This window comes from Halyomorpha halys, unplaced genomic scaffold (assembly GCF_000696795.3).
Source record: "Halyomorpha halys isolate HHAL.00 unplaced genomic scaffold, Hhal_1.1 Scaffold965.1, whole genome shotgun sequence".
NCBI classification, from domain to species: domain Eukaryota; kingdom Metazoa; phylum Arthropoda; class Insecta; order Hemiptera; family Pentatomidae; genus Halyomorpha; species Halyomorpha halys.
Genome location: NW_027114872.1, coordinates 269,333 through 293,362, shown reverse-complemented (window position 1 = coordinate 293,362; position 24,030 = coordinate 269,333). Strand labels below are relative to the sequence as shown.

The 24,030-nt window shown below is 29.3% G+C and overlaps 1 protein-coding gene across 2 annotated transcripts in view; it reads left to right on the top strand.

The window, feature by feature from the left end:
• LOC106687459 (uncharacterized) overlaps positions 1-24,030 on the top strand; it is a 49,050-nt gene that overhangs the window by 3,451 nt on the left and 21,569 nt on the right. The window contains exon 1 of one of the 2 annotated variants that reach the window (XM_014431360.3): positions 5,539-5,826. The exons of the other annotated variant lie outside the window; for it this stretch is intronic. Within the exon in view, the coding sequence (XP_014286846.1) occupies positions 5,587-5,826 (240 nt within the window). The 5' untranslated portion in view covers positions 5,539-5,586. Of the gene's footprint in view, positions 1-5,538; positions 5,827-24,030 lie in introns of those variants that run through there. 2 annotated transcript variants of the gene reach the window in all.

Genomic DNA, 24,030 nt, shown 5'->3' with positions numbered 1-24,030 from the left:
ATGATACATAAAATAAAACATATTAAAAACGCTTTATACATCAAAATATACTATTTACTCAAAAAGAGCATATTACAATATATATATATATATAGGTTATCAATGATATTAAAATCAAGTTTAAAACATAGAATAAAGTGAAATACTTTAAAATCCAGGCCAAAAATTTAATTTGCAACTTCTTTTTTCAACAAATACAAGTCCCATTTTTCAAGAATATTCAAGTTATGTAAAATATTACTAATATATTGGTAGTAAAAAATAAATAGAATAATGATTTTTGAGTTAAACTGATATAACAACAATTTAAAATTAAAACTTTTGTAAGAAAAAAAGCCTCAATAGTTGAGAGAACACTCGTGAACAACCCATTTGTAGTGGTTGGGCCTGGGATTTCTACCATAGTTGCTTACTATTCATTTTTTTCTTATGGTCCAGAGAAATAAATCCATTAGCCATTTTAATTAGGGAAGATTGGAAACTTACAAAATTGGCTGCAGTGTCCATATCTTACCAACTGCTTTAATTGCTATTTATGTTAAGCCTGTAAGGTATGGGAAAAAATAGTTTGATATACATTCATTTCTTGGATAATTGGGGTCATATGTAATTTTCAAACACAATCATGGCTTATTTAGCCAAAGTAAACAAATAGAAGACTCTATTTTTGGTTCCAATATCCCAAGTATTGGAAATATGGTAAGAATTAAATTTTTTGTTGAAACCACAGATTTACATCGATGGCATTCAGCTAATAATATATTTTTATTTAATATGTAGTAGAAATGTGTGAGCCTCAATCAAGATTGATTGTTATAATTATTTAGCAGTTTATGTTAGGACCCATCTTAATGGTCTTCAGGAAGTTAAAAGAATTTAGTAATGTTAGTGGCACTTAGGTTTTTGCACTAATATAAAAAAGTTAACATAATTAAACAAATACATTATAAACATTTATTGAAATTGTTGAACAAGCTGACAAATATATCATTCATTAGAACCTGTTGATGCCAATGTGAGTAAGAAATGAAAATGATTCGGCAATTTATCTCAAGAAATATTAGGTGTACTGATGTCTTTAAGGAATCCACTTTAACACAGTTAAATGTTCCATAACTTTGATGATTATCTTTGCAGTAAATCCAATTTCCATGATATTTGCCAAACTATTTTCACAAAATCTTGATATCTCCTAATTTGGAAAAATAAAATTTACAATTTGAAAAACTATGTCTTAGAAACTGTTGGACATTCAGATATCTATCAGCATTTAAGTTGAGGCTAGTTAAATTCAGCATAAAGTAAATTTATAATGATTATCTTCGTAGAATTTTTTGTTTCCATATTTGCCAAAATATATTGACAGAATGATGTTCTCTTGTTATTTGAAAAAGAAACTACTGATCATAATAAATTTCCCATATTAAAGTCCTCTATCAGGGCTCACATTTTAACAAATTTACTCTAATTTAAAAAATGTACTACTATTTTTTTTTTATCCGATAATAAGCATTCAATATATTATTAAAGATACATACCACTTTCTATTCAGTGTGTAAAAATTAAATTAAAATATTTCAACGAAATACAAATAATAGTAATTTTTTTTGTATAACTTTTTTTTTTATAATAATTATTTTATCCACAGTGTCTTTCATGTGCTCTCTTATTCCCAAAAATATTGATATAAATATTCCTTCCATAGAATAATTCCTAGTGAACTGTTTTTAAAATTTTATATTTGATAGTAGATACCTATTAGTAGTCAATTATTGGAATGTTGATCTAACTAATGTATTATTAGAACTTTACTGCTGCTAGAATCGAGTTTTTACTAAGGAAATATTTTAAATTGAAATTTAGGTATTTAAGATAAAATAACAAAACAATTGTAAACAACTAATTCAAACAGGTGACTCTGTTGAGAAGCCGTAGCTAAAAACTTAAAACATAGGGAAAAGAACAAAAAGGATTTGTTTTATGTAGGCAACACAAAACAAAAAAATAATATATGTACGGCTGGCAGAAAAGATTAAAGAATAAAGGTTCCTAAAGAATATACTATGCATACGAAATCATTTCTAAATGGATTAAACAAGAGGATGTTTTTGCAGAAGGAAATTCCTTGAAATATTAAAATTTCAAAAATATTGAAAAAAATAACAAAAAAAAAAATGAGAACTTTTGTGATTAAATCAAGACGAACATAAAAAAAAAGATCGTCTCCCGGATGAATCAACTAAAACAACCGTCTTGAGAATACCTATACTGAAATAGTTGTATTTTTCACTAAAAGTTTTTTTTGGCAGCAAATGTGCCAACAATTGTTTTGTATACGTTAAATAATGTAATCAAATGTTATGAACCATTTGCAGTTCAAAGCACAAACCGCGTAAAAAGAGGTCCAGTCACTGAGTTATCGTTTCATAGCTTGTGACTTTATAAATTGATTTTTTAAATAATATAAATGTATAAATAAATAGTTAATACATTACATCACAAAATTTAGGGACAAATCTATTGCTAGTATAAGTTCCTTTGTGATATGTATGCCCCTGTCATGCTTTTTTTAAAAAGGGTACATCCTGCATTTTTCTTCCTACCTGAGAAATGTAACTTGAAGGGAATGGTCTTCCCGTTCAAATCTGCATTAGCTACACAATTCTAGTTTACGACCACCTCAGAATTGGAATCTAATAATATACACCTTGAGAACTTGTCACTGATCTTGAGCTATTTATTTCTAATTCTTGGAATCTTATAATGGTCTAGAAAGCTTCAAACTTCACACTCCTTAGTTCACCCCTTTCCCCTCAGTCCAAGCTTCCCCTCCCCCACCTTACTCAACTAGCCTATATTTTACATGAAAGATAGATGTTATGATATTATCGTTTTGACTTAAGAGTTAGAGATAGGTATAGTACAAGAGCCGGGAAGAAAAAAAGGCAGTTATCTCACCCCAATTTTTGATTACTTCAATAAGAACTATGTATAATTACTAGTCAAAATTGATGAGTCTGCCAAGTATAGGTAGCGGGATTAAAAAATGGCGACTGTTTCAAAACCTTAAAAAAACATTGATTTTTCATTTATAGCTCTATATCTTAAAAACTACCAATAGAAATAGAAAATCTAAGAGAACATTATTTAAAGAAGAGTAAATTTGCTGAAATATTAGCCCTAAAAGAGCTATTTACGTCCAATAGTTCTCGAGATATAGCTTTTTAAAAAGCAAAATTTCTTAAAAATCTATTGAAAGATTAGTAGTTAGTTAATTTTGAGAAATCTACATCTCAGGAACTATGTGACGTACAGTTGTCTATTAGCACTAAAATTAAAACTAGTTTAATGGACTATAAATAAGTTTATGACCTTTACCTTCGTAGGAATAGTAGTTTTCATGATATTTGCTAAAATAAATTGATTTATAGTTGTTCGGACAATAAATTTGATTTGTGAAAAACTTTATTTCAGAAACCATTGGACGTACTGATGTCTGCCAGCGCTCAAATTAAAGCTAGTTAAATTGACTACAAAATAGTTAATTATGTTTATCTTTCTAGGAGTAGTAGTTTTTATGATATTTGACAAAATAAACTCACAAAATGTTAATTTCTAGTTGTTCGTATAAAATGTTGGATTTTTGATAAAATATATCTCTAGATCCGTAAGAGGCACATATACCTGCCAACACTCAAATAAAGGAAATTTAACTTACTATGAAGTAGTTTATGACACTTATCTTCGTAGGGGTAGTAGTTTTTATGATATTCACATATGAATATAAATTTGGCAAATGAAAATTTGGCTGAACAACTATAAATCAATTTATATTAGCAAATTTCATGAAAACTATTACTCCTACTAAGATAAACACCATAAACTACTTTATAGCTCATTATACTAGCTTTAATTTGAGTGCTAATAGACATCTGTACGTCAAATGGTTTTTGAGATATTAATTTTTCAAAATAAATTCACTAACTACTGATCTTTTAGTATGTCCCATACAACATTTTTATGAAATGTTGCTTTTTAAAAAGCTGTATCTCGAAAACTATTTAACGTAAATAACTCTATTAGAGCTCATATTTTAGCAAATTTAAATGGCATTCTCTTAGGTTTTCTTGTGTTGTTCCTACTCCGAATGAAGAATTTTTTTTTTTTATCGCTTTGAAACAGCCACCATTTTTTATTCTCCCTACCTATACTTGGCAGACTCATCAATTTTGACTAATAATTATACCTAGTTTTCATTAAAGTAATCCAAAAGTGGGGTGAGATAACTGTCTTTTATCTCCTCTTGGGCTCTTGTACTAATAGGTTCGAGTTGTCGCAGGACACTCTATGCGGCAGTTGTACATATCAGTTGACAAATGAAGTAATTAAAGTCAATCAAAATCAACTCTTCTCCTAAATATCTTTACTGTTGGAACAATCTCTTTGATTAATCTGACATTGCCGGAATAGCAAAAATAGGAACGTTTCAAAGGTTTATATAAAAAGCTGTACCTGGGAGAGCACTTTTGTTACCCGAGAGAGAAAGACCAAGATTGCTTTGGAAAGACTGAGTGGTGGACAATGTAATTTAGTTTAATATTTAAGAACTGAATTCGAGCAAAATTCGTAGAATCATTTTAAATAAAAAAAACGTTTTGAGAAAAAAAAAAAAAAAAAAAAGGAATTTTCACTAAGCAGTTTACAAATGATATTTATACATTGGACATTGATAGCAGAATTAAGATTTAAAAAAAAATTAAATAGACCATATTAAAGTAGAGAACAGATCTTTTTTTTTTTTTTTTATACTAAAGCGACTCATAACTATTAGTTGAAGAAGTGTATAATATAATAAATGATATGTTATGTGTATGAGGAAAAAAGAATTATTATTTTATAGTGACACAGCAAATCACATTATGTAAAAGTGTCTGTTTCGTCCTAAATTCTTTGATGATGAATAATTTGGAATCTAGTGGCCTTGATTTCCAAGATTTGTTATTGCTATCGGTTGCACCAAGTTGGGATTAAAAAAAAAGGTTACATTTACCATTAATAAACCACCAAACTGATAAATAATAGCATTTGTATGTATTTTTATGAGGAAATTTATTAATAATGAAAATTAGCACTAATTTATAAATTATTATTAGGATATGCCAGAACTAAATCTTTGACAGAAAACATTGTCTGTATTGTCATTAGAGCGACCAGTAAAATACATACTTATATGCATTTTTAAATGTATATAAGAAGAAATTAATATTAGCATAAATTAAAATCATAATTTTTATGACGACGAGCGTCTATATATAATTAATGGTCAACCAAAAGCTTTGAATTTTGGATTAAACTCTTGTTGCTAATATCTTTAACACAGAACGATACCAATAATAACAGAGCATAAACACATATATTGTTTGGGGTTAGTGGGCTTTATGGAAAAACACCGCCAACAAATAGGGAAGAGTCGGTGACCCAACTTTAGTTACTCAACAGACACACCAGGATAACGCTTAGCGAAACTAGGAGGGGGGAGTGGTGGGCCAGAGAGGGGACGCGCACAAGCAGTGTCCTGGAGGCGCGATGAGAGTGAACGTCTGTGAGGAGGTCTTGCAAGAGGTCCTGACTACGAAGTTGGGACCGCTCAACGAGTTGTCTGTCTTCGGCGTAGACCATGATGTGACGGATAACTATACAAGTGATATGACCAGGCTGGGAGTCAGGGTCGTCACCGGAGCGGGAGAGTGTCATGAACTGTCCTTATTAGTGAAGAAGTCAGGTGTAGGGGACAATAGCCTTAACGGAGACATCACAGAAATCAAGGTAAGTGTCGATGAAGACAATAAAGAATGAGAGGATGTAGGAACAGTGTTAGCTACCAATAGTCTTGCCAAGTAAGATTATTGTAATTCCCTTCGGCAGACAAAATGTCACAAGCTAAATATCAATCTAACAATCCAATATAATAAGTGAGCCGCAATTAAAATATTTCAAACAATACAGACAAATTTTTACCCTCGCAAACTAGATAAATCAACTGTATAAGCTTAATTCAAAGTCCTTAACATTTGCAAACCACAACACTGTAGTTAAGTAACAATGTTTTTCCAAGGACACAGCATCAGAAAAAAATACAGTGGTAATTTGCTTGAAGCAATCCAAATCCTTAATTCATCCGTTTTCAAGGTTAAATCCAATCCTTAATAAGCTTTTTTTTATGTATTTAGATAGTCTGTGTTTCTATCTAAATCTGCCGTTGAAACATCTGCGATTCGTCAGTCATTAAACCCAAATATCCAGCTGAACTGTTAGTAACAACAAACTGAAAGAGTTAAATTTCACTAGCCGCCGATCTGCTCATTGCTTCTTATTATTCAATAAACTTTTACCTAAACATTTTTACTTAGCTTACTCAAAGTAATCATGTTTTTAATGTTTTATTATACTAAACATATCTAAACCACCGATTTTATGTTGTTTCAGCTTATCTCTTTATAATAGAATATGTTTAATATCCGAATAATAATGTCCCTCAAATTTTACCTCTAAATATCGATTTTTCCAGGAAGCAAGTCTTAAAAATAATTTACCCTTCAAATTGTACAATTTTGCTTTGACATATTTTAATCTATGATCGAAAGGAGGTCTTTTCAAACCAAGCTAAATTAATTCTCTTAATTTCTCTTATATAATAAAGTTAAAGTTATAGCTATCATTTAAATACCATCCTAAAATGCCAATATTATGATAACTATAACACAAATTTGCTTGTGGATGGCCCACTTTCGCTCTAGTCAGCCTCACCACAATAAATGTTAAGACACCTAGAAGCAACGCCCACATAAATACGAGCCTACTTCAATAGCTAGATGGCTCCCTCTAAAAAAGTAAAAACTACAGAATTTCACACAACAATTTTTCAGTCTAAAAATAATTGTTTCTGACCTAATCTGATGAGTGCAATGGAATCAGTCCTTAATCCTTAGCAAAGGTTCTCGTTGGCCTAAGCTGAAAATATATTAATTTTGTCAAAAGTTAGATGTTTTTTTTTTCTTAGACCTGCAATGTTTCAAGTAACGTTAATCATAACCTTTTTCAGAAGGAGCTCTTCAAATGTAGGCTGTAAATCACATTCGAAAAGTTATTAAATTTTTTTTTATGAATTTTAATTACAAAACAATTTTCAGTAATAATTTATATGCAATTAATTGTCTGTACAATTGAATTATTACTGATGTTTTACTTAACAAAATTTTTTTAAAAAATTGTGTTGTCACTATGTTTAGGCTCACATGCAAATTATATAATCTTACAACGTATGCATTTCTTTATATTTTATTTCTTATATTTTTTTTAAATTTAGGAATTCTTGAAAGATTGAAGTGCAGCCAGACCAGTATAAAAAAATATTTACAATGTAAAAAATAATTATTTATTAAGTTATTTTAATGAAACCGAAACGTTCCATAAATAACAATGCATTCGTTGTAAACGTCCTAAACATGAACGCATTTAAATGGTATTATTACAACTATAATCGTATTTAAATGAATTTAATATTCCCAAGAAAATATTTCTATTATAAAAAACGTCATAAAAATGAATAAAAAAAAATTATAAGAAGTCAGGGACAAGGTCAACCCTCAAGGTCATTTTTAGTTGGAGGGACTAAATCAAGGTTTTAAGTTAACGTGAATCGAACAAGCTTCTTTCCTTCGAAATTAGATACAGTATAACTATACATACACTTTTATTATTTTTTTTTTTAATTTTGAACTTCAGTTAATAAGGAACAACTATGTTTTGTCAACGTTTCGAGATTTCATTGTTCTAATATAGATGACAGTTGTTTGGAAACACTGGTGTATTCTACATTGAATAACTCATAACTGTGCATTAAAACTACCTCACAAAAGTTTTGGAATAATACTACTACTATATAGTAATAGGGTATATAAAATAGTACTGTAATAACACTATATTAGAATTATTCCAAAGCTCTTGCGAGTTTTATTACATTGTTATTAGTTATTCAAAGTAGAATAAATCAGTTTCCAAACTATTGTCATCAATATTAAAATGAAATTAAATGTATAGGCAAATAGAAATTTATTGTACAGAATGTAACGAATTTAATATATCCATTTACATTCTTTTCAATAAATTTTTAAAATATAAACTTTTTGACAATATTCTTAAAAGAAAAATCTTTGTTCATTGTATTATGAAGGACACACAATTGCTGACCTCTAGTAAGGAAAACCACCTCTGAGATAACTCATTCATAACCAAGATGAGAAGAGAGTACGAGAGTAGAATTAAAATATGCATTATCTTTAAACCGTAAGATAAATTAATATGATGGAATTCATAAAATTGTCAACCACTATACTCATCACTTCATAAGCATTTTAGAACCACTAAATGTTACATCGAATAAATATAATCAAAGAATGTTAAATAACATTCTATTTTATACTAATTAAATAAAGGAATAAATGAAAAATCGAAAAGACGTAACGATGAACTCAAGTAGGCGCAAGCCCAGTTTTCCCGTTCCATGTTCCCTCTATTCAATGATAGTCGTAACTTGTGCTGGAACAAACCTTATAATTACGTATTTTATGTTTCCTTGTAAAAGGAAACTGTAGGGGTGAAAAAAATTGTTTATTATATCCTATTATTGTATCTCTTTTTTTTTAAAGATTATACCATGTATGTGTAATGTATATATGTCCGATTGATAAGTATGCTGTGTGAGATAGCAACCTAATGTATTTAGGCAGCATAGATAAATAAATAAAGTATTTCTCTCTCTCTCTTGAGATGGATTGTCTTATTAACAATAGACTACAAGAAAGGAAAAATATATATAAGATATAATTTAAATTTGGAGATCAATACAACTTATCAATAACAATAGTTTATCATATCACAACTAATCAATGAAAATTAAATAATCTAATCCTTCTACAAACAGATAAGTTTTGATAAATAATAGTTAATCTTTTAAATGGTTTTTGGCCATGATATTTCTTCCATTTTGGGATTTAGAAAAAAAATTAATTATCAGTCGCATTTTCAACCAATAGTAATATAAAATCAGTGAATCACTAATCTTAACATAAAGACAACGTGAGATATTTCCTCTGATTGTTACTGATTCAGAAAGTGATCTTTTTGTATTAATGTTGTAAATAAATAATAAAATAAATAAATCTATTGCTTTACAATTAACATGTTTACACTTCACATTTTTAATTGAGCGAATTTGTGTCAGCAATCTTTAAAAATTGAATAAGTCCTGATATTCTTCATAACATGAGTATTTATTTATCTTTAAATTATTTACATTTGTAGTAATAACACTTTGATATTTCGAATCCAAAAATCACTTTACCAATCGTTACTAATACGTGATGAAGGAGGAAGATGTAAGGATCTTCATGAAACGAAACCTATAAATTTGAACCTTTTGTTTATAATGGATAAATAATATAAAAACCATTATTTGCAATTACTTCCAGTATGGTAAAATACAATCGTGGCAGTGTTAGTGAAGCCAGATTTGGATTCATTTCTTCCAAAATTTGATTTGTACGATTTTTAAGTTATGTTTATAAACCTAAGGTCTTCCCACATTTTAAAAGCATTATCAAATAATAATCCTGGATAGCTTTAAATTTCCTCTTATGATTTTATTAATGTATGAAAAAGTTCATGTTCTAAATTTGAAGATAAACGTTTTTAACTTGAAATGATTTCTATTTCTTTTCCGATATATGTACCATAGGATAAAACATAGCGCTAAGATATGATATAAACATCAAATTAATATCTTAAATTCTGACATCGTTTTTTTCAAAATGACCATGATTAAATTTAAAAAAAATAACTATCGCTCTTAAATCTATACAGGATTAGACAGATAAAGAATCAACATAGAAGCCTTAAATTAACTAACCGCGACATGTAAACCAAAAATACCTAATTATTGTGAAGGTACCTTGAAGTAAATTTATTAAAAGGTATCTTGAAATTGTCGTAAAAAAATTTAAATTTTGGAATTTATTTATTTATTTTTTTTTTTTTACGGGATTTGTCATATGTTAAAACATATTGGCCTTCTTGGGTTAATTTAAATTTATTTTACTAAAATTAACATGAAAATGGTTGTAGCGCTCTATCTAAAATGGTTTAAACTGGCTTTTTATGGAACCTTTCGAGCAGAATACAAAACCGGAGCTTTTAGTAGGGAGTCCGTGCAGAAAAATCCGTAATTATGGAATTAAGTAATTATCCTTGAAGAGGGACCAAAAAAAAAAAAATATAATTCTGCTGCCTTGAAACCGAAAAGGGGAGGCTAATTGAATCTGAAAATTTCATTCGGTTGTCAATATCTTTAAATAGAAAAATATTATTAGCATCATTTTAAAGTAGAAGTAATTTGATAAAATTTCAACGTAATGGATATCTAAACGTTCATTATTTTCTTAGATACAGTTATACGAACACCAGTATCTTTCTCTCCAGAATGAGAAATCAATACTTTGAGAATATACTTTGGCAAATATCATGGAAACTAATACTCCTACGAAGGTAATAATTAATAATCACTGTATGGTATAGTTAGTGAACTATAATTTGAGAGCTAATAGACATCTGTATTTATGTTAGTTTCTAAAATACAATTTTTCTAAAGCCAAAATCATTTTCGGAATGACTTGAAATCAAACTTTTTATCAAGATGGTAATACCTAATTAATTAGATAAATCATTTAAAGAATTAATTTAGGTAAATTAAACTAACATGGTAGTAAATTAAATCAAAATCTGCAACGTAACCTCGAATTCTATATTAAAAAAATTCCATAGTCATAATTGTTAATTTCATCTATTTTTATCTGAAATATCTTAGTATAGCAATGTATAGTATAGTATAGCAACTTATCCGATAAAATCGACTGTTGGGAAGTGCCACCTAATAGAAACGATTTTTCACATTTCTCTGATTTTGTAGAAAATGGCTCTAACGATTTTGAGTAAACTCAGTGTCTCAATGTACAACCTAATGGTCTTTAATATCTTATTTTCACTGAAACAGTTGAAACACGGATTTTTTAAAGATTCGTCCTTGGAAGTGCCTTTAATTTTGTTTTTTTGAAATAATTACACTCTCGCATTTTTAATAATGATGAAATATGAATAAATATAAATGGTGAAAGGATTTGATTTAATAACTTGAGTAGAAAAAGTGTAAAAATACACGGTTCGGGTTAAAAACACATTTCTGGAAAATAATGTAGTAGTACAGACTTATTATAGACCGTCGGAAAGCCTCGTATTTTTGAAAAAATAATATATAACAAATAAAGTTGTAGAAGATTATGGAGAGTGACACAAAACGTATAAATAAATGATGAGTTTTAATATTAAGGTGGTGGGCGCATGTCCCAGTCTGATAACTATTGTCATATCTATATAGTCATTAAATGATTACTGTTTTCATTTCACTTAACCTATATATGAACCTTCAGTTAACAGGATGACTAACGTTATAAAATAATTTTTAGTACTTTAAATATTGATTCAATTGTCAACATACTTTTGAAAACGAGAAAAATTTTTAAAAGTACTTTTCTTATTGGAAGATTAATAGTATAAAGATATAAAATAGTAATAAAACGATTTGCCTCACTTAGCAGAGCTTCATGAAGTACACCATAAGGCACCTTCAAGTCAAATTTTCTGTCTGATTTTAGAAATTCCTTAATCATCGTTATAGGCCTTTGCATTCAGTTTTTCACAATATATTTTTATCTAATATCTATCAATTATTTTCCCAATGATTAATAGATGTCTAGCAATTTGAGAGAATGTTTATCACTATCTTCTATGATATTTCCGAGAGTCTAATTGTTGAGCAATTATGTAAAACTATTGATATAGACAACAGCGGTTCCAGGAAAAAAATAAAATAAAAGTTGAACCACGGACTCGCAACATGATTCAGCTCACTGCGTAGTTATCTAACTGTTCCAAGGCCCAACCGCCACACCGTCATTGAGCGCTGTTGTTCTCGAAAGCTGATGACTTTACCAGACATTAGATAAAATTGTATTTACCTTCAAGAGTTAATACGCACTAACTATTACAGCGTTATCGCCATCGAAATATTCTGTGTTTTCCAGAAAAACGTAATAGCACTACAAATTTGTATTTTGTCGTTTCATATGATATGTCAGTTTCCACTCTTTCGAATCAAAACATTTTTATTCAAAATATTTACTCTTTTTTTCTATACATTTTCCATAAAGTTTATCAAATTTTCAATGCCAGAACTGGAAAATTAAGGGCAGTGATGAAATAGACTCAGATATAGCTGATTGTCCAAGTTCACTCATAAAAAAGATCGAGAATCATAAGAAAATCGAGTGTTTCCATGATAATCTTTGCTACGTACAGCCCTATTTAATGGAATACTATTCAGTGCAATTCAAAAATGTGTCTATTTACATTTTTGTATATATTTTTTAAGGATATTTGTTAATTTCATATATCTATTTGTTATTTTATTTTTATGTGTATTTACATATCTATCTATCAGTACTTTTATCAATTATATGACATATATATTACGAGTTTATATTCTATTTATTTAAAATTACTTTTTATTTTAGGTTTATTTTAATTATGTTAAATAATAAAGAGAAAAAAAAAGAGGAAAGCCACAGTGGGTTGAAAGAGATAAAAGAGAGACTAACAAAAAAAAATTAATTAACTATTGAAAGTAAAAATAATAAGAAAAAATTAATCAAATCTATAAAACAAAAAACGAAAAAAAAAATCATATACTATAATTATATATTGTTTACTTTTTTTGCATATATGTTGTAAAAAAAATTATCTAACTAGATTTGAATAAATATGCTGGTTAGTTGGGAAGTGGCAATGAAGTTGGGCAGCACAACTTTTTTTGTTTCTGAATTAAGTTTTCTCTCTTCTCTATACAAACCGTACTTGACACGTTAAAATCATTGTTTTTAGAATATATAACGTATTTTTTAAAAAAAATGTATTTAAAACTCCACACAGACTTCTACAGACGTTTTTCCATTGTCTATATGTGCAATTGTATGGATTCATGTTTTGTATAGTTTTTTATGCAATACTAAACAATGTGCAATCAATTGGAATGACAGTAAATATTATCAAAAAAGAGCGTAATATCTAAGAAATCTCGCTTAACGAACAATAAAAGATTGATGTCTTTCTAAAAATAAAAATAAAATATAATCAACTTCAAGATGGCTCAGCCAATCTACACCAAACTATACAAACCTTTTCCAATTAAACAAATTAGAACTAGAGATATAAAATAACGTTTGAAATTTGTTTCTTTATTTGAAACTAATATTTCGCCCTTATGAGGGCATTATGTGTAAATTTTGTTCATGTAGGTTAAAATAGGAGACATTCAGCTTTCCAACGGTGGTATTACATAGGAATTGAGTAAAATGGGGAGGAGTAATGAAGGATTATATGAACAATGGTCACCGAAACAAAAAAAAATGCAAATAAATCAATACGAGAGATTTCTAAATTATAAAATCTTTGAGCGTTTTAGATGACGCGAAAATCGAATATGATTTGCTTTAAACTGGGGAAAAATTCGTTGTCGTATTTCTCTGAAATCCTCATTTTTTAAAATTTTTAATGATAATAATAATAATAGTAATAATATTCTTTATTTATTTTGAGATTGATCCCTTTAGAATAATATACAGGCGTCAAAATTATACTTTAAAGCCTTAGAGTAAACTACAAAATAAAAATGAAATTATAAAACGTCATAAAATATAATAAAACAGTGAATTCGAAAAGATAAAATGAACAACAATAATTAAAAAAGCATCTTAAATAAAAATAGAACAAATAAAATGAAACTATGTGTCATATAGTCAACATAAGATGACTAACTTCTGATAATAAATAAAAGGAGAAAAAAAATGATAAAAAATCAAATACAATTAAACTAAATGTAATAAATTGAAAGGTACAATTTCTGCTAATATACATATTTACAAGTATAAAACGAAAAAAAGAAGCATTAAATACAGAAAATATATAAACCTTGTTTGAAACTTTCAATTGTTATTCTTCCGGAATTGGGTGGACAGAAGATGGTCGAAGATACGGAATTTGAAGGTTGGAAGGGTATTAGAACTACGAATGAAGGAGGGAATAGAATTCCATAGGGAAGAGGAGCGGATGAGGAATGATCTACCAAAGGCTGAGGTTCGATGTGCAGTAACATATAAGTCTGAGCGGGTATTACGGAAATGCATTGAGGATTTAAATTGAAGGATATAAGAGATGTATGATGGACGTCGGGATTGGATAATTTGGTAGAGGAAGGGAGCAAGAAAATATTCACGACGAAATAAAAATGTGAATAAAATCATAATAGAATCAGTATTATTTTTCTTATTCTTCATAAAGAGACAAATCGATTGGCATATAAGAACCATGAATGAAATGTATACTTTCTGAGCTGCGCGCCAAAATTGCTTAATTTTGTTAATAACTTTTTTACCGAAAAAAATCGAGCCAGGTTATAATCTTCTAGGGAAAATCCTAAACATTTAGGTAGTGGATAAAGTACGACACAAACAAATATTCATTTTTATATATTAGATTAGATATGTATCAATAAAAAAATAAATATGAAACTCCACTTACAGTACGTCACACACTGGGCACGAATGGCCAAAAAGCGGAAAAAATTCAATATCTGGAGAACGAACTAACATAGGAACTTAGGACCGGTCTCATTCGACTCAGAACAAATAAATACATCAAGTTCAAATGTTTATATTGAAATTTTGAATAAGATTAAAGAACTAATGATGAAATGAGAGCCTAATTGCAAGATAAAAATTTCTGAAATTTTAGGAACAGGTTGTACTTACAAAACAAGTTGCAACGAGTATTGTGAGTGCATATTTAAATTAAATAATGCTTACAATTAAAAATTCAAGGAACCTTAAATTCCTGGAGAATATTGTAAATAATAAAAATAGGGATTCAAAGTCAAAGATTGTTCAAATTGATAAGACACTTACGATTTCAAGTTTAAGGAAATCGATTTACAAAAAATTGTAATCAAAGCTGTTCTCAATGATTAAAATTCGTTCCTTATAACGTTGTAAAGTGCTCTAATTTATTTTTTTGCCTAGTTCGACTGATGTGTGGCTTAGTGGACCATCATAGACCAGGAAAAAAAATGATTTTTCTCTACCCCTTTGACAATTATATATCAATCATTTAGAGTAGTGTGTGATTTGGTCAAACTATCATTATCATTATTAATTGGCCTAAATTAATGGGAATCCCCTTGAAGCAGGGGGAAAAACCATGCTGTTCCTAGATCCTGTAGTTTATATAGTGTGGGAATCACAAACTAGATAATCGAAGCTAGCGCTTTTGAAATTCTATTTTTTTCCGCTCTGGCACCACTGTCCGTCATGCAAAACGAAAGTCGTTATTGTTTTATTTCTTCTGTATTTCTTAAATGCTAGAATTGTTTAGCCCTGCAGTTTTTACATATGAGAATGAGCCAGTGTTTGCCACCGGCAATCCGTCGCCATTTACTGTCTGCAGTGTGCAGTACTAGTTTGAGTGCAGTAATAGATTAAGTACAGTAATAGACTGAGTGTTGGTGCACACAAGGCCGCCTCCTCGTCTATGCATTGTTCCGGTGCAAGTGTTTTTTCAAACTAGAGTCCATACGAGGCTGTTATGTTATCGACCTCTTTTAAGCAGGATGCTCCCATTTCACCAGTGCTCCTACACAACTCGCTTGGTTAGCGTTGCTTCTTGAAACTGCAGAAACACTTTCGTTACTTGTCTTTAAACCCAGCTACGTTTTATCCTCATTGAAATAGTATAACAGGGCTTAAACGCCGAATTTACAAAAAATCTTCCCATCAAGTTACCTTAATATTTTATTTTATTTAATAAAACAACCAGTTCTCAATGTTAGCAATGATAAACAATATATAAATACAAAATATTACATAATTTTATGAATAACTAAAGGATAAAAAATTAAAAATAGATACATCCGATTCCAACGGAAAAAGTTGATACTGCCCGATCTTTCCAAATTGCACGATGGCTTATATCTTTTGTTAAACTGCTGATTTTTTCGAAATGTAAAATTTATATTTGTTGTAACCACCTCGAAAAACCCTAAAATACGAATTTATGTAGCAACAGAAAAATGAAAAAAATTTGTTCATAATTTTTGCCTTCTATGGTCTTTATATATTTATTTTATTAAACCACAAAAATCGCGAAAACTTTAACAAAAGTCCACTAATATACTGATTTTTACTCGATATAATAATTCAAAATATAATTTGATAATTTCTAGATAATTTACCTAAACGTTATTGTGGTTGTAGTGATATAAAAAAATATCTCTTGATATGCCCTCTCCATTATAGTAGCAATGTTTTTTACAAATATTAAAATAAAATGGTATAGAAAACGTAACACCAGATATCTATTGAGCGAAAGAAATATTGAATTAAAAAAAAATCTTTTATTATTTTAGTGAATTATTATTTAATGAGAACAATAGTGAAAGAAAGATTAAATAATATTACTATTCTGAAAATACAGTTAGACATATACATTTGAATTGATACTACCAAAATAATTGTTAAAGGAATAAAGGAAGAGTAAAAACCATAATTGCGTAACCATTCATTAAAGATAATTGCGTTGAACATTGACATTTGGGAAACCAGACAGGCGAGCTGTCGGGGAAAACCATATTAATAATAAATTTGTTTCAAAACATCTTTCCCATGATTTTTAAATCACATGAAGAGTGCTCAAGTCTCCCTCACCTATTTTGATTAATTTTATTTTGTTTTTTTATTCTACAAACATGCTCTATAAAACTTTACGAAGCAGCTTTATTTTATACATCGAATTTGAAAAAAGATCAGTGCATAGTTATTTTAACAAAACATTTGTATTATCAGAAAAGATTAAAGGAAAAATACAAACATTTGAAAAAAAAAAAAGGCCTTTTATTTAAATGTACTTTTTAAAAAAATTAATTATTAAGTAATTAATAATTATAGATACATTTTATCAACATAGATGATGTAATATTTTGATTTTGTTTTATCACACTAAAAAAACTCTTTTTTGAAGATGCCATCGAAAAAAACTTCAATAATTTTGCTAATACAGTTCTGTTTTAATCGATATATATGTAAATATTTTTTAAATCCCATTTAAAAGAAAACTATAAAACGGATAAATCCATTGAAAACTAAACATCGAAAATTGATACGAATACAACACTATCTTTACCTAGGTGATCAGGAAAAGAAAAACGTGAGTATAACACCATATCTCTGCTAATACTGATACGATTTATTTATTTTTTTGTATTGGTAACTAATCATTAATTATCAATTAATATATTGCATACCTATTATTTGAGTTATATGCAAGCAAAGTTTTCTTTATTCACAAATTATTTTCCAGTTTTTTTTCTTAGGAACATATGGCATATTTGAAACGTTAAGGACTTAAAATACTTTAAGTAAGTTGCATCAAATTCGTTAGTGCCGTTTTGCCGCTAAAATCCAGATAAAGATGTGTTTATGTACAATATTGCCCGTTAATAATGTGAACAGTAAATATTGCTATTTGGACGTCCGATGTTTTGTATATAATAATAAAGAGACAAAAGCCTACAAAATCAATTGCAGAAGCAATAAAATCGTGATTTAAACAGCTATCAAACTGAGGTCACTTTCTGCCAAGTGAAATTTTTTTAGAAATTCCTTTTGTTTCTCCGTACAAGTTTCTTTTTTTACTCATTTAATCACTTTGGCCATCATGAGTATAGAAAATGCATATGTAATCCAAATTTGAAGCGAGTGAAACCCCTAGAACCAAGCTTTTATTATTATGAGCGAACCCAGCGAGGGGCAGCTGTCATCCCACCTAGAATTAAATAAAAATGATTAAGTTAATAAAACTTAAATTTTCTTCAAGCAAATAATTATAATAACTAATAAAGTACAGTTAAATTATATATAATTGTCTTAAAATGTTGGTTTCATTTGCCTTTTCTGTGCTGAAATGTCACAACCTGAACGACCATGGCTTGCCCCCCCCCCTCCTAGTTTTGATTCTGGGTACGCCAGGTTGATTATTATAAATTTGATTACTATGAATACATTTTAGTTACTAAAATCTCCTAAACTTATGTCTTGATATTAAGTTGATTTAATAAATATATACTTTAAAAAAAAAATAGAACTTAAAAATGTCGACTATAGAGTACAAAGTAAAAAAAAAATTGTGGCAGTCTCAGGACTGGCCAACAGAAGTCAAGTGAAATATTGTATTAAAGTTTTATTAATAATCATGTTTATTTTACAAAAATACAATTTTTATTCCTTATATAATTATTTTACTGTTTTATTAAATAATGTTTTATTTAATTATATTATTTATTCCTGAAAGTATAGTTTATATAAAAAAAAAATTAATTTAATCTGTACCGCTACAACCCACGAATGGTAAGTTCTTTGTAAGGGAGTACTGTTACTAGACCAACGGTTGTGTAAGGAGATAATTTGGTCAGAACCACGCTCGACCACCAGATTTTTACCCAATTAAGGAGGTTGGGTGGATTCCAGTGCCCTGTTTCATAATAAAGTACAAACTAATACTATTAGCCTTGTAGATTTATCTTAATTTAATTACACAGACTTGTACAATAGTAACTTGTACTTTAGTATTTTTAATTAATAGTCATCACTATCATGAAAAAAAAAAGTATTAGTATTATTACCACACTAATTTCTACACTTGTACTATGAACTAATACTATTAGCTTTCATTATGAAACAGGGCCCATGAGCGCTCCAGAACCCTCAAGAACACATTAACATTTTGTGAGTTTATTTTGTCAAATATCATAAAAACTACTACTACAAAGATAAACATCATTGATTATTTTATGATAAATTTAACTAGCTTTAATTTGAGAGCTGGCAGACATCTGTACGTCCTATGGTTTCTGAAATAAAGCTTTTCAAAACTCAAACTTATTGTCCCAACAACTATAAACCAATTTATTTTAGGAAATATCATGAAAACTACTATTCCTACGAATGTAAAGGTCATAGACTACTGTATAGTAAGTTAAACTAGCTTTAATTTGAGTGCTAATAGAACGTCACATAGTTCCTGAGTTATAGATTTCTCCAAATAAATTAACTGCCTACTAATCTTTTAGTAGATTTTTATAATAAATGTTGCTTTTTAAAAAGCTATATATCGAGAACTATCGGACGTAAATAGCTCTACTAGGGCTCATATTTCAGCAAATTTACTCTCCTTTAAATAATGTTCTTTTAGATTTTCTAGTGTTGTAGGTATTTTTTTTAATATATTGAGCTCCGAATGAAAATTTAAGGTTTTGAAACAGCCGCCATTTTTTCTTCCTCCTAACTGTACTTGGCAGACTCATCAGTTTTGACTAGTAATTATACATAATTTTCATTAAAGTAATCGAAAATTGGGGTGAAATAACTGCCTTGTTTTCTTCCCGGCTCTTGTACTATACTTAGGGACAGTTTATAAAAGGACTACAGTAGAGAAATAAATAAAATAACCTGTCTACCTTAATATCTTTGGAACAGGCCCATCTCAAAAGAAAATCAATACTATTGTTTGGTCAGAAAAAATATTCAGTATTGAAGCCAAACATCTATGTAGTTGAGATTTACTATTTTACGTTTCCTATTCTCATATGTTACCTTCCTTTATTTATAACACGTTTTTTCTATAATTCTTACATCACTCTATGATTCTCATATCTTGTTTTGTTTAACCCTGAAAAAGGATTAGACCATAGCGTTGGCTTTAAATTAAAACAGTTAACTGTCTTACAGTGTATTAATTTCCTCACGGCACCGCGATAATCTTCTACTTAATCACTGTACCTCGATCATTAGCAAACTATAATTATACTAAAGTTATTAAATATCATATGCCGCTGGTCTTCTGACTTTAAACCCAATTATAACTCAAAACCTTAAAACAAAAGTTAAATATTACATCATTTCTAGTAAGAGTTCATGTAATGTGAGAAAATATAGTGAATTTTTCCTCTTTCTTTTAATGTTTTCAGCCCACAAAAGATTTATGAGGAACGTTTCTAATACAATCTTTTACCATTACGGTTGAACAACTATCGTAACTGATGTAATAGAATATAACTATTTTTAATAAGACATAATAAACCACATACTAATGGTATAAAACGAGTCATAATAATTTCCAAATTGTTCTGTATTATTGTTTCGCAATCATGAGAATAGGCGATAAAGAAAGATGTCCCATTAAAACAATAATTGAAGCAACGGCCCACAACAGCAATAAAATAGCGGAATGTGGGCCGGCTAAATATAGCAAGATTCTGAAGCTCCAGAAATTTCAACACTTAAATTCACAATGAAAATGTTTTCGATTCTTAGCGTTGTGTTGTTCTTTATTTTTAAATGTATGTCGGCGCAAAGTCCACCGTTATTTAAACTTCAGCATATTCAATAATTAAACAAAAATAAATGAATGAATAAAAACTGAAGAAAATAAAGCTATTTACGTTTCTAAATGCGTATTATCACCATCCCTCCCACATTTAAACCACGCTCAGAATAGATGAATGTATCATATTACTACACTATATGATACATTGATATAACTATTGTTTTAAATATTGAAATAGTAAAAATAGTTATTTTCTCAGTAAAAATGGAAAAATAAGATTATTAACTAATCAAAAAATATTATCTGGTATAAATAATATGTATAATAGTAAATAATATATTATATTTATACAACATGAATAATGAATAGTACAGCTCCCCCACTTCTGTTGAGTAAATAATTACCTATATTGTAAGGTCAATGATCCATAGATTGAGAACGAAATCCGCAAGGTGTCCCAGTAAACATGTTCACCCCCACTACACCTCTGAGGTTAACAATAAATAATTTTAAAAATTATTTATTTATTTATTTTGCGTGTGTAAGCAAGAGTAGGGTATGGAATTAGATACAATCAATGTGGAAACGACTTTATAACTATCCTAGAAATCTTTAAAAATTTCATAATAATCGGATGACAGTAGAGTCTTAAAACTTTCATCTTCGAGAACAAATTTTATTTTTCAATTTCCACTTAAATAAAGCTTACTATCCTCTAAAAAAGGAGTGTGACAGAATTATAACATATATAAAATACAGTTTTCAGGAAATATTGATGTAGCATGTCTAGAAGAGCACAAACATCTGCTATTTGAACATTATGTAGAATGAAAGTGGCGTAATTTGTAAATGTACTCTAATGATTTATATAAATTACTTAAATTAATTTATATAGAACATTCGATTTCTCGCAATTAATGAAAAATGACTAACCATTTGCATTACATATTGCAAGTATTCAACTTTGTCATAAATAAAAGAAAATGTATACATTTTACTATACTAGTTCCGTGACACATAAGAATTAAATTTATTACGAAAAGTTACTTGAAGGCTAAATCATGATATAATAAAAGTAAATTTGCGTCATCAGCAAAGGCTTATGAAATAAAATGATATATTTAAGATTACTTTAAATTTATTTGGATTCTTGACAATAACTAGATAAGGCATTTGGGAATAAGATTAAAACACGTAAGACATTCACGTTTCAATCACATTTTGTTGCAAGATATGAGTTAATTGTTTGAAGAACTCATTCTAGTCTAAAAAGGCTACAACTACAAAATAGTTTCCCTAAAAAGTAAGAAGTCTTACTCTTGAAAAGTTTCGATAAATGTTAGTTATAACTTTTTAAAGGGATCTCTTCATTTATATAATCTCTGTGTTAATTTAATTTAAATCGAAGTAGGCACCATGTTTTCCAAAAATGTAATGAATTATTGCTGAAACCGAATTCTGTAAGATTGGATATTTATTTTTGGAAACATTGGCAATCATGTATTTGACCTCAGAGGTATCAACAGCAAGGCCTAACTTCCTAGTAACATCTCTGACACCAAGGAAGGGTTCTTCAATTACTTCTTCAGCTTTTGATCGTCATGCAGTGTCGACGTCATCAGTCTAGCGCAAAATTTAAACTATCCGATAAAATATGTTTGTTTAATTTTCTCGAAAATAGCAAAGAACTGAGTGTGTGTTGGGCCGTCTATACCTCAGTGGTTAGTCGCAGTCTTACCAATCTGAGATCTGCTGGCGGGGCCGGTCCGCGTCCGGCCTGGGGTGATGACTTTTTTCAACGAGTGGCGGTCCCACAAAATGAAAAACTTAACCCCCAACCATGGTTAGGCAGTATAGGACTCCAATGGGAGTCTTGGACGAAAAAAAAGGACTGAGCGAAACTAACCATGATTTCAACGTGGGATGAGAAACTCAGAGCATTTTAGGATGGTCGTTAGCAACAGTTTCAGTAATGATTAATTTTCAAATTAAGATATCATAAGCAAAATACCATGAAAGCTTTGAAACATAACAGAAATTCAAGTTTAAAATTATTAAGACAATCGTAATTTTTATTAGTAACAATGTAATTTTTTAAAGTCTAAAAATTAAAGATTTTTTATTTATTTAGGGAAAAAAAGAATGCCTAATAGCAGTACGAATGTTACCTCATATCTCTTTAAACATATTGGTAGGTGGTTGGTAAAGTGAAAATTATATAATAAAAGCTTGGCATAGTGTTATCGAGCGCCTCCCACACCCGAACGAAACTTGAGACCTACAAAAATATATTAATATACTTCCCTTATGTTTACTCATCCAGATGAAGTGAGATTTCTATTTATTTAAAATACACAGAAGCATAGGACGGGATGTACTTGAAGGAGCCGTTGCATATAGCGAAGGATATCTCCTATTACTACACCAAGATCCATTTTTATAAACTAATTCAGTAGTAACCTACCGATTTTCCTAATATACAGTAACACTTCGTCCCTTAGGTCGGATTTTTTTTTTTATTTTGTTTTTGAAAGAGTATTAAAAAAAGGCAGGACAGGGCAATGGTCTGAATGTTTTGATAGTATTATCGATGGCTAAAACTCATCAACACATCGACCTCGCTTTGATTAAAGCAAACAAAATAACTTTTTTTTTTTTTTTATTTTATAACTTTTCATCCTCAGGAGGAAGCAAATTATAAATTTGAACGTATGAGCTGCTTCGTCTGTCTAGGATCTGAGTTATAACCATCCAACAATTTACCTCAGGAGATTCTGAGAGGAATCTCTGCCACCAATAAATTCTACTTCTCTTTGTTCAGACACTTCCTGTGAAAAGTAGGACTTTGTACCTAAGTTGACGCGCGTAGACTCCTAGATCAATTTATCTTACTAAAACCGCTTTAATCGGTCACATGACCTTTCATGAGGTATCGTTGAATTTCCCTTGACCTGTTCTTTCCAACCATTTACGATTTATGTATCACACACTGGTTTTTAAGCAATTATGGGCCAAAAATGTAGGAAATTTTGGCCACAACTACATTTTTTACTGTCGCAATCGATAAATCTTGACGTAAACTGCCGATTAAAATTTCATCTTGTCAGAAGTTTTCCATCGTGCAAATTATAAATGTTGGCGCAAAGAATTGAAAATCGGAGGACAACCTCTTATAGTACAAGAGTCAGGAAGAAAAAAAGGCAGACATCTCACCCCAGTTTTTGATTACTTCAATGAAAACTATGTATAATTACCAGTCAAAATTGATGAGTCTGCCAAGTATAAGTAGGGGGAATAATAAAATTGCGCCTGTTTCAAAACCTGAAAAAACATTCATTTTTCATTCGGAGCTCTATATCTTAAAAACTACCAACAACACTAGAAAATCTAAGAGAACATTATTTAAAGAAGAGTAAATTTGCTGAAATATCA